The sequence below is a fragment of the Malaclemys terrapin genome, chromosome 15 (assembly GCF_027887155.1).
Source record: "Malaclemys terrapin pileata isolate rMalTer1 chromosome 15, rMalTer1.hap1, whole genome shotgun sequence".
In the NCBI taxonomy this organism is placed as follows: Eukaryota; Metazoa; Chordata; order Testudines; family Emydidae; genus Malaclemys; species Malaclemys terrapin.
The window spans coordinates 2,571,561-2,583,484 of record NC_071519.1 but is presented as its reverse complement, the minus strand read 5'-3'; the positions used below and the strand labels follow the sequence as shown (position 1 = coordinate 2,583,484).

The window sequence follows — 11,924 nt, the reverse complement described above, 5'->3', positions numbered from 1 at the left end:
CACGAGGAAGGGGTTCACGGACGAGTAGCCGGGACAAAGGACCCATGGACAGCTGGAGTCTTAGCCTTTTATTGTTTTTGGCTCCCCATGGAGGACACCCAGCAAAACCATCCGTCAAGACAGGAGATCCAGTCCCCTCCTCTCCTGCCTGTGGGGGAGTTTCCCCTTCCTCTCACCTTCCCTCCAACCTCCTCCCCCATCCACTCCCCCCCACAAAAGAAAGACACAATTGAGTGGCCCAAGACTGTCTTCTCTCGTGTTGGCCAATATGTCTCCATCTGGGGTTGGCTTGACTCCATCGTGGTCAACGGACCTCCACGGTTGGCATGACTATCTTAGCCAAGGGTCCTCCTTCTTGGGTTGGCTTCCATCCATCGTGGCCAATGGCCCTCCATCTTGGGTTGGCTTCGATCCATCATGGCCAACAGCCCATCATCTTGGTTTCACTTCCATCCATCATGGCCCACATGACTCCACTGTGGGTTAGCATGATTTCACGCTGGTCACAGCTCCTCTGTGGGTCAAGCCAAGCCTACCCCTTCCTCCACTGTGGCTTGATGCCCCTCCCTCAGCATCAGGAATTCAGAGAAACCGGGGGGGAACCCCATTAAAAAGCACCATGTTGCTCCCCCCACAAAGCCCCCTTTAAGGTTCAGCACAAGACCCTTTGTTATAAGCGATAAATACACAAAATACAGAATGAGAAATATCCTTAGGCAGAGATTTGGTTTCGGGATGTTGCCACCACCGGCTCGGTGTTCAAGGGACCGCCCAGCCAACAGGGAAGGGCTCCCAGCATGGTGGGGGCAGGGGATATGAAGACCCCAAGAATTTGACGGCCAATGGAGGCCAGAGTTTCCTGTCTGGGTGAAGGTCCTAAAGCTGTCTTGGTGGGAGAAGGCCCAGGGCCTGATGTTCTTCAGATACAACCGAAAGAGCCCCCATCATGCTGTGCACACAACACTGTCCACCGAGCCCCATGGCACGGGATGCACCCGCAGGCCTCCTTGCCACCTCTGCAAACAGTCTCACTGCCCTGACACCCACACCAGCCCTGACGGCCACTAAACACGCTGTCCTATTCATAAAGACCCCTCTTGGTGTCAGCGGTGGGATGGGGGTCCCTGTAAGTGGCAGTGAGCAGGAGGTGCGGGGGTCCAGACGCCTCTAGCTGCTCAGCACCGTGCTCCTCTGGCTGGTCTTGCCCGCTCTCTCGAAGAACATGTAATCCTGGGGAGGGGAGAGAGAGGAAGGGACACATAGTCTAGTGCTTTCCAAATTGGTAGATCTCCAATCTCGGGGTGGGATCACCATGGAAAGAAAACAGGTCACAGCCTCTGTACCCTGGAGGCTCCGGCTATGAGAAGAGGTTGGGTGGTGGTGGAATGGCGGAAGAGGGCAAGGTGGGTTGGTGGGGTGAGAGGTGGGGTGGAGGGGGAGGTAGGGCGGGCTGGTGGCATGAAGAAGAGGTTGGCTGGTGTCAGCAATGGGATGTGGGAGAGCATGTGGGTTGGGGTGGAAATGGGGGAGAGGTTGAGTGAGGTGCTTGGTGGGAGTAGTGGGATGGCCATTCATTGGTGTGGGATGAGGAGGGCAAAGAGGCACAAAGTGACTGTTGATGCGAGTTGTGGGAAGGAGAAGTTAGGGTGGCCAGTGGCAGGTGGGGGTGCTCACTGGTAGGATGGGGAGAGAGTTTCCCGTGGGCTGTAATCTGTTGGCCTATTTTGGTTGTTGGTTCCTGTGCGGGTGCTGGATGGGGTTGGTGGCCTGTGAGATACAGGAGGTCAGACAAGATGATCTGATGGTCCCTTCTGGCCTTAAACTCTATGACTCTCTGGTGGTTTGGGGAGGGGGTGGAAAAGGAAGAAACTGGCTGTATGGATCGGTGGATAGGGAGAGAAGGTGGGTGGGTTGGTTGGTGTCACACATCAGATGAGGGCAGAGGTCAACTGGTGGCAAAACAGAAGATGATTTGTCGATCGGAGTGGTGGCATGGCGAGGTTGGGTTGATTGGCGCTAGCGGTGGGATGGCAAGATTGGGTTGATTGGTGCCAGGAGTGGGATGGGGGGTTGGCACTTGCTGGTGCCAGTGGTGGGATGTGGAGGGGAGGGCACTCACGATGAGGAAGCAGGCCCCCAGCAGCACAGCCTTCATCTTGACGTCCAGGTCCACGGGGAACTGGATGCCGAAGACATCAGTGTCAGTGAAGACCTCCTTCAGCAGCCCTCCCCACTGCTTACTGATCTGGCCCACACCCCGCGCCTCATCGCTCGTCTTCACCTGCGGGGGGGACGGGGGACAGCACCGAACGTGAGTCAGACGCTGCCCCATGGGGCCCAGGAGAGACCATTACCCTCCCCACTGCCCCCCCCCAGGGCAATGCCCTTTGGGGCATGCCCAATGCAGGAAGTCCCGCACCCCAGGCAGTGCCTGAACAGGAAGTGCCTCCCTTCCCTCCACACCCATAGTCCTGCCTCCATGCCCTGTTCCCCATACAGGAAGTGCCCCAAAGCTCCTCCCCCTGGGCAGTGCCCCAGAATGCCCTCCCAGCCCCTAGTCTCCCACCTATACCAAACCCATCTACCTCCACAGCCCCCCCGATCTCGGACATCCCCCCACACCCCAACCCATCTCCTCCCCACACCCAAGCACCCTCCCTCCAACTACCCAACGCTCCCCTCCCACACCACAATGCAAATTCCCCCCATCCAGCCCCTTGACACCCCTTCACTGAGACGCCAAACCCCAATCCAGACACCCCCCATCCTGCTCCTCACATGCCCCCCTCCACTGAGACATCAACCCTAGACCCAGATGTCCTGTCCTGGCCCCCAGATATGCCCCCTCCAGGCCCAGACGCCCCCTGTCCTGCCCCCCAGATACCCCCCATCCTGCCCCCCTCCACTGAGACACCAACCCCAGACCCAGACGCCCCCTGTCTTGCCCCCCAGATATGCCCCTCCACTAAGATGCCAACCCTAGGCCCAGACACCCCCCATCCCGTGCCCCCACATGCTCCCCTCCACCAAGACATCAACCCCAGACCCAGATGCCCCTTCCTGCCCCCAAGATATGCCCCCTCCAGGCCCAGATGCCCCCCATCCTGCCCCCACATGCCCCCCTCCAGGCCCAGATGACCCTTGTCCTGCCTCCCCAGGTGCCCCCTTCCAAAGAGACGCCAACCCCCACCCCACGGGCCCCCCAGCTACCTCGAAGTTGACGTCCCCCCCGCAGCGAAAGACGCAGCACGGCCCCAGCACACGTAGCACCGTCTGCTTCTCGGCATTCTGGACGGAGAACTTGGGGGTGAAAGGGTGCCAGGTCTGCACCACGTGCCCGATGGTGGTGCCCGGGGGGCACTGCACCTCCAGCTGGGGCAGGGGGGAGAGAGACACACCGGGCAGGGGTTAGAATGGGGGGGAGAGGAGAGACCCCCGCCCCCTTCCTGCCAAAGCCAACCCCCGGGAGTGGAGCTGGGAGTGTTGGAGATTGCGGGGGGAGGCAGTGGGGTGCCCAGATTTGTGGGGGATCATGGGGCACTTCCCTCCCTGGGGCAGGGGCCAGGGTGGCACTGTGGAGGAGGGCGTGGGTCCCCTGAGGAGTTTGGGGGAGCCTAGGCTGGGAAAAGAGGGGTCAGGGCAGAAGGGGAGTCCCAGGAGGGGAGTGAGGTACTTGCGGTTGTAGGGGGTGGGTCAGAGCCGTGCCTGGGGCCAGGGGGCTGGGGGGAGAGATATGGGAAAACCACAGGACTGGCGAGGGATTCGGGCAGCAGGACGCCACGGTGGTGGGGCATGGGGGGCAGTAGGAACATGGGGGGCGCAGTGGGGGCTGGGTTGGGGGAGAGACACAGGGATGCAGCGGGCAGGACTCAGCGGGGGCCGGGAGGGGGAGGAACACGGGGTGGTGCCAGGATGGGGGGGCCCCTCCGCAGGCGCCCGTCCCTCACCTCCTGCAGGCAGCAGGGGCACCAGCAGGTGGCGCACTTGAGGGGGCGCAGGAGGCGCATCACGGGGCGGCCCCCCGGCTCGGCCACGCTCAGCCGGAGGCGCCGCAGGGACCCACAGCAGTTGCGGGTGCAGCAGTCGCTCTGCTCCTTGGCCTCGAAGATCTGCCGGCCCAGCCCGTCCCGCAGCTCGTACTTGTTGGCGGTCTCGAAGCCGATGAAGGCTGGGAGGGGAAGAGGGGAGACGGTTACCGCGGTGACACCGCCGTCGCCAACCGTCATGGCCGTCCTTGTCGGCAACCCTCATGGCCGCCCTCTTTGCCAACCATCCTGGCCGCCCTTGTCACCATCACAGCTGTCATGGCCGCCTCATTGCCAACCATCTTGGCTGCTCTCGTGGTCATCACAACTATCATGGCTACTCTAGTCACCCATCGTCACGGTTGCCCTCGTCAACGACCATCATGGCTGCCCTCGTCACTATGACAACTGTCATGGCTGCCCTGGTCACCGATGGTCATGGCCGCCGTCGTCACTATCGTCAACCATCATGGCTGCCCTAGTCAGTGTCGCCAACTGTCACGGCTGCCTCAGTCGCTGTCAACAGCTGTCCCAGTTGACTCAGCAACTGATTCCGGCAACAACCAGCGCCGACAACAGCCGTCATGGTTACCTCAGTTGCTGTTGCCAACGCCAACAGCCCTGGCTACCTCAGTGGCTTGACACAACCGTCATAGCGGCCTCCTACACCCCCCTCCCCAACCACCCCTCCATCTTCAGTAACCCCGGCACTCTGTGGGGTTGGGTGTGGGAGCAGGTATGTGCGCCCGGGTGTGTTGTGTATGGCTGGGGTGTGTGTGTGTTCTCGTTGTAGGGGTGTGGTTGTGTGGTAGAGGGGATCCAGCGGTTGCGGTGTGGCTGCTGAGTAGAGTGTAAGGTGGTGTGTGTGTTGGGTATGGCTGAGAGAGTGTGTGGGTGGGTGTAGTTGGTGTGTTGTGTATGGCTGCGACTATGGTGTGTGTGTAGCTGGCGTACTGTGTATGGCTGAGAGGAAGGCGTGTGTCTGTGTAGTTGGTTTCTTGTGTGTGGCTGGCACACAGTGTGTAGTTGGGGTGTTGTGTACGGCTGAGAGAACGGTGTCTGTGTGTCATTGTGGTGTTGTGTATGTGTTGCGGAGTGTGGGGGAGTTAGGGCCCTGCACCCCTCTTCCCGAGATTCACTGCGACTCTCAACCAGCCAGTAAAGCAGAAGGTTTATTTAAGGACAGGAACACCGTCTCAAGCAGAGCGTGTAGGTACGACCAGACCCCCTCAATTAGGTCCCTCTGGGAGGTTCAGGGAGCTTAGACCCCAGCTTGGGGTTCCCTGCGTTGCACCACCCAGCCCCAACCGAAACTAAACTCCCAGCCCCTCCCGCTGCTCCTCTCCTTTGTTCAGTCTCCCGGGCAGAAGGTGTTAATTCTCCCCACCCCCGTTCCTGGCTCAGGTTACAGCTCAGGTAGCTTCCTTCAAGGGAAGTCCCACATCCCCACTGCAACCCCCCTGCAACATTCCCAGGTCAAATCTGCCCTGCTCCCTGCTCCGTCACAGTATGGCTGGCACGATGTGTGTGTTGTGTATGGCTGAGAGGATGGTGTGTGTGTATAGTTGTGTGTTATGTATGGCTGAGAGGATGGTGTGTGTGTATAGTTGTGTGTTGTGTATGGCTGAGAGGATGGTGTGTGTAGATGGGGTGTTGTGTATGGCTGAGAGGATGGTGTGTGTAGATGGGGTGTTGTGTATGGCTTGCACAGTGTGTGTGTGTGTGTGTGTATATGTGTGTGTGTGTGTGTGTCTGAGAGGATGGTGTGTGTAGATGGGGTGTTGTGTATGGCTGAGAGGATGGTGTGTGTAGATGGGGTGTTGTGTATGGCTGAGAGGATGGTGTGTGTAGATGGGGTGTTGTGTATGGCTTGCACAGTGTGTGTGTGTGTGTGTGTATATGTGTGTGTGTGTGTGTCTGAGAGGATGGTGTGTGTGTGTAGAGCTGGTGTATTGTGTATGGCTGGCACTGTGCGTGTGTGTTGTGTACAGCTGGCATGGTGTGTGTATTGTGTATGGCTGAGAGGATGTTGTGTTGCGTGGAGCTGGGAGGATGTGGTGTGGGGGGGGGGGAGGAGGGGGGGATGTAGCAGGACGGGGGTGCTGTGCAGCCCTCGCTCACCTTCCACCAGCTCCACTTTCTGCTGGATCAGAACCTGGTCGATCTGAAAAGAGCCAGAGGGGCTGGGATAGGAGACACTCAGAAACACACACACAGCCGGGGAGAGAACCCAGGAGTCCTGGCTCCCAGCCTCCCCCCCGCTCTAACCCACCAGCCCCCACTCCCCTCCTAGAGCCGGGGAGAGAACCCAGGAGTCCTGGCTCCCAGCCTCCCTGCTCTAACCCACCAGCCCCCACTCCCCTCCCGGAGCCGGGGAGAGAACCCAGGCGTCCTGGCTCCCAGCCTCCCCCCAGCTCTAACCCACCAGCCCCCACTCCCCTCCCAGAGCCGGGGAGAGAACCCAGGAGTCCTGGCTCCCAGCCCCCCTGCTCTAACCCACCAGCCCCCACTCCCCTCCCAGAGCCGGGGAGAGAACCCAGGAGTCCTGGCGCCCAGCCCCCCCTGCTCTAACCCCCTATCCCCTCCCCATGTGTTTATTTCTCCACTCAGGGGTAATCATTCAGGTTTACTGTCACTAAAATGCAACCACCTCTGGGGCGGGGCGGCTGGTTATCCAGGGACCCCTCGCCCGGCGCTGAGATGCAGCCACCTCTGGGGCGGGTCACGGTTCCCGTTTAGACCCCCACTCACCTGCATTAGATACTCCAGCCCCGGGGGGATGCCGGTGGACACGGGCAAATAGGGCGTGATGGCCGAGTGGGGGTGTTGAGCAGCGGGGTCCCCGTATGCATGGGGTGGGGACTGGGGCTGGACCAGCTGCCCTGCACCCGGATTGGAGGAGGGGTAGATGTTGAATCCCGGGGTGGGGACTGCGGGGGTGGGGTGGGGGCTGGGGAGTGGGGCGGAGGGGTAAGTAGCCTGGGGATAACCTGTGAACGAAAGAGGGGGGAAGACAGGGTTAAAAATCAATCAATCAATCTACCTCCCCATCAAATCTCCCCCGCCCCCCGAGTGTTACACGAGGACCCCTCGCCAGGTGCTGAGATGCAGCCATCTCTGGGGCGGGGCGGCTGGTTACACGGGGACCCCTGCCAGGCGCTGAGATGCAGCCACCTCTGGGGCGGGGCGGCTAGTTACACAGGGACCCCTCACCAGGGATGTGGGGGGGGGGGGGAATCAATCCAGCCTCAATGCATTCTGGGATTTGTATTTCCCAGGGATTAGGTGGTGGGGACGACAGAGCAGGGCAGCAAGGCATGCTGGGAAAGTGGAGCAGGCGATAAAGAATTTCCAACATGCTTTGCTGCCCAATCCCTGTTTTTCCCCACCACCAGCACCACCCCCTCCCGCTGCTCCTTGGGAACTACAAGTCCCAGAACTCCTTGGGGCCAGGCAGCCCTCTTAAAGGGCCAGTGCACCCCTCTCCCCGCAGCCCTCCCCTCTTCCAGGTGGGAGCTAAAAAGAGCCCAGCTGACAGGTTAACAAGCCTTGTGGCTAGAGGGCAAGTGCTGGACGTGGTCTATCTTGACTTTAGTCTATCTAGGCCTTTGCTACGGTCTCTCGTGACCTTCTCATAAATAAATTAGGGAAATGCAACCTAGATGGAGCCGTGGGCGCACAACTGGTTGGAAAACCGTTCCCAGAGAGTAGTTATCAGCGGTTCACAGTCAGGCTGGAAGGGCATCACGAGCGGGGTCCCGCCGGGATCGGCTCGGTTCAATATCGTCATCAATGAGTTAGTTAATGGCATAGAAAGCACACTGATAAAGTGTGCGGATGATACCCAGCTGGGAAGAGTTGCGAGTGCTTTGGAGGATAGGATTAAAATTCAAAATGATCTGGACAAACTGGAGAAATGGTCTGAGATAAATAGGATGAAATTCAATACAGACAAATGCAAAGTACTCCACTTAGGAAGGAACAATCAGTTGCACACATACAACATGGGAAATGGGTGCCTAGGAAGGAGTCCTGCGGAAAGGGATCTGGGGGTCAGAGTGGATCACAAGCTAGATGTGTGTTAACAGAATAACCCTGTTGCAAAAAAAAAAGCGAACATCATTCTGGGCTGTATTAGCAGGAGTGTCACAAGCCAGACATGAGAAGTAATTCTTCCACACTGGAGTATTGCGTCCAGCTCCGGGCGCCGCGTTTCAGGAAGGATGTGGGCAAACTGAAGAAAGTCCAGAGAAGAGCCACAAAAATTATGAAGGGGTCTAGAAAACATGAGCTGTGAGGGAAGGTTGAAAAACTCGGGTGGGTTTAGTCTGGAGAAGAGAAGACCGAGAGGAGAAATGATCAAAGTTTTCACGTACATAAAAGGTTGTTACAAGGAGAAGGGAGGGACATTGTTCTCTTTAACGTCTGAGGATAGGACAAGAAGCAATGGGCTTAAATTGCAGCCAGGGGGGTTTAGGTTGGGGTAGCGGGGCAGTTTTCTTGGAGGGAAAAGGGAGGCTGATTGGGGGAAGCAGCCACAGCTGGGGCCACACCCACTCAGACCACACTTGGGCCTGATATAAGGGTTAAGAGCGGAGCTGGGTCAGTCTCACTCCAGCCTGGGAGTGGGAAGGGCCGGGCTGCCTGAGGGCAGGGTACCGGTAGCAGAGCAGAGCTGGGGAGCTCCAACCTGGCAACCCCCCAGGCTGAGGCCTTGGTAAAGGCCCAAGCAGGTACTGGGGCTGCAGAGGGGCAGCCCGGGGATAGGCAGAGGCAGCTGGTCCAACCCCCTTGCCAGTGACGAGTGGCCATGACAGACTGCAGTATGCCCCAGTGAGTGGGAACTACATGACGACTGGCAGTAGCCACTGAGGCCAGGGGGAGATGGAGGGTTGGGGGTTCCCCTGGGAAGGGAGACCCAGAATGTGGGGACTGCTGTGGGGCACAACCCCAAGGTACAGGGCACCGGGGTCATAAAATCATACAATATCAGGGTTGGAAGGGACCTCAGGAGGTATCTAGTCCAACCCCCTGCTCAAAGCAGGACCAAGGCCCAACTAAATCTGGGACGGACACGGGGGGGCTGCAGTAGGTGAGGCACCAGCCAGCAGGAGGCGCTCCAAGTGCTGGGATTGAGCTAATTCCCGGATGACCAGCAGGAGGCGCCGCGGTGGCGAGTGCTCAATCAGCTACATATGGCGGAGAATGCGGGCAAAGACGGGCACCCCGATACACGGAGGAGGACTGGAAAGAATTGCCTGGCGGGAACTAGAGAGAGGGACGATGGATCCTGGTTACACGGAGGTGTTCTTTGCAGAGGGTTCCCGCACCATCCTGGGCTGGGCTCCAGGGTCAGGTCCCCCGACAGTCGGTGAGGCTTGAGAGACTGGTGCAGGAGCTCGGGGAGAAGTCCCTGGTAAAACTCCTCGGAAGGGAGTTTTGGAGGGAGCCGTGGAGAAGGGCGTCAGAAGCCGAGTGCCCGGAGGCCGGTGGCGGGGCTTGCTACGCCCGCGGGCGGGGTGGACATTTAAAAAGGGATTGTCCCTACTGGGGTGGGGGCTGGACGCCTCACCCCGAGCAGGGATAGGGGCAAGTCCCTAAGACAGCCCGCCAGGTGAGGGAACCCAGGAGGCTGTGGACATGTTGGGTGGGCGACACGGACACGGACAGTGGCTGTGCCCACGCCCAAGGCGGACGGTCCAGGTCACCCCAGCGAGAAGGCTGGACCCAAGAGGGACCACGAGAGACCCAAGGAGGTGGGGACCCTGCTGGGGCTGCCACAAACCGGGCCACGTTAAGAGGCACTGCCCCCCTCAAGGGAAGAGAGGGGCCAAAGAAGGAGGCGCCTGGGGGCCCAGAAGGATTAAAAAAGGTGGACGATGCTGCAGGGATGATGGCTGACCGGCCGACGGGCCACCAGCGGGAGGTGATGGAGGCAGCAACGGAGACGGACAGGACCCAGAGGGAGGCCAGGTGGTCTGGGATTGAGCTAATTCCCGGACGACCAGCAGGAGGCGCCACGGCGGTGAGTGCTCGATCGGCTACATATGGCGGAGAATGCGAGCAGGCCACAAAATGGACCCAGACCCTAAAGGTGGAGGGTCCGGGGGAGGCTGGCCTGCGGGCGTGGCTGGAGGCAGCGGAAGAAAGCCCACAGGGAGAAGGAAGATCTGGCCCTGAAGTTGAAGGACAGTGAGGAGAAGCGAGGGCAGCTGGCGGGACATCTCCAGGTCGCACAGCCTCGAGGACCCTCCCTACCCCTGGGCGTGGGATTTTGTAGGGGGACAGTTACCCCATTCCTGGCTGATTGGGGAAGTAGCCACTGAGGCAAGGTGGGCTTAGAGGGTGGGAGGTTCCCCTGGGAGGGTCCGTGGATAGTTCCCACGAAGGTGCGACCACCCACCTCATCAGTGGAGGATGCACCTGTAAGGGGAGGTGGTGGCCTTGCGGGGGAACAGGGGGGTAGGTGGGAGGGGGCAGTGGGGGGAGAAAAGGGGGTGTGGGGGGATTTGGGACGTGCAGGGCTGCGGCGGGCCGAGAAAGAGGCGACTTTCCCCAGCTCCAGGGCTGCGGCTGCTGGGGACAGACCCCCCCCTTCCCAGCCCCAGCTCGGGGGCTGCCGCATGGGGACGGGGGACAGGGGGCACATCCATCGCATTGGAAAGGTAACACTACTGATATTCAAATGTGAGTTGTCGGCTTTTATGTGTAGAACAAAAAAAAGTTCATTATTAAGGGTTCGTTTTTTTAATCTAGCGCTTTTATCCAAAGCGCTTTCCGAAAGAAAGAAAGAAAGAAAGAAAGAAAGAAAGAAAGAAAGAAAGAAGCTGAGTAGGAAAGACAGACAGACAGTCAGACAGAGGCCGAGTGGGACAGACAGTCAGACAGAGGCCGAGTGGGACAGACAGTCAGACAGACAGAGGCCGAGTGGGACGGACAGAGGCCGAGTGGGACGGACAGACGGACAGAGGCTGAGTGGGACGACAGACAGACAGACTCAGAAAAGTGGCCCCAGGCCGGGCGCGGGCTCTGGGGGTGGGCGAAGAAGGGAGCGAAGCAGCACTGGAGACGGAGGAGCAGGGAGAGAAGCGGAGGGGAAGGAAGGGAGACAGGGAGCCGGGAAAGCAGGAATGTGACACCGGAGGGGAGGGGCGGAGGAAGCCGGGGGGGGGGGGGGGGAGGCTGGTCTCTGTAACGAGCGCGTTGGGGCTCAGCCCATCTGACAGGGGCTGGGCAGTGACTCCGGGGCGTCCCGGTGCCTCCACCCTGGTCCGGTTCGGCTGCATTCCCAGTGTCGGCATCCCCGCCCAGCCCCCCTCATCCCCGCCCAGCCCCCCCATCCCCTCCGTGACTCATCCTGGTACTTGGAGTGCACGGGGAGTGAGGGGCACCGGCAGAGCTGCGGGGAGCAGGGCTGGGCTAGCAGGGGCTGCGGGTCGGGAGTGAGGGGCACCGGCAGAGCGGGGGGGGCAGGGCCGGGCTGGCAGGGGCTGTGGGTTGGGAGTGAGGGGCACCGGCAGAGCTGGGGTGGGCAGGGCCGGGCTGGCAGGGGCTGTGGGTTGGGAGTGAGGGGCACCGGCAGAGCTGGGGGGGCAGGGCTGGGCTGGCAGGGGCTGTGGGTTGGGAGTGAGGGGCACCGGCAGAGCTGGGGGGCAGGGCTGGGCTGGCAGGGGCTGCGGGTCGGGAGTGAGGGGCACTGGCAGAGCGGGGGGGGCAGGGCTGGGCTGGCAGCTGGCCCCATGCCCAGGCTGGCTCTGGGTTTAGCTGTGGGTGGGGCTCCCGTGGTTTCCTGTCCTGGGCTGGGATCTCAAAATGGGTTTTGTCTTTTCTTCCTCTGCATTCTCCACATTCTGATGTGCTGAACCAGCCCGGGGGGGGGGGGGGGGGGGGGGGGGAGGA

General features: G+C 60.3%; 1 protein-coding gene across 2 annotated transcripts in view; it reads right to left on the bottom strand.

Annotated features, from left to right (window-relative positions):
- Window positions 1-53: 53 nt before the first annotated feature.
- Window positions 54-11,924, bottom strand: part of LOC128823422 (phospholipid scramblase 3-like) — a 15,052-nt gene continuing 3,181 nt past the window's right edge. For both annotated transcript variants that reach the window (XM_054005680.1, XM_054005681.1), the window contains exons 3-8: window positions 6,777-7,015; window positions 6,147-6,189; window positions 3,948-4,168; window positions 3,211-3,372; window positions 2,120-2,281; window positions 54-1,230 (exon numbers count right to left, since the gene is read on the bottom strand). In XM_054005680.1, the coding sequence (XP_053861655.1) occupies window positions 1,168-1,230; window positions 2,120-2,281; window positions 3,211-3,372; window positions 3,948-4,168; window positions 6,147-6,189; window positions 6,777-7,015 (890 nt within the window). In that variant the 3' untranslated portion in view covers window positions 54-1,167. The remainder of the gene's footprint in view (window positions 1,231-2,119; window positions 2,282-3,210; window positions 3,373-3,947; window positions 4,169-6,146; window positions 6,190-6,776; window positions 7,016-11,924) is intronic.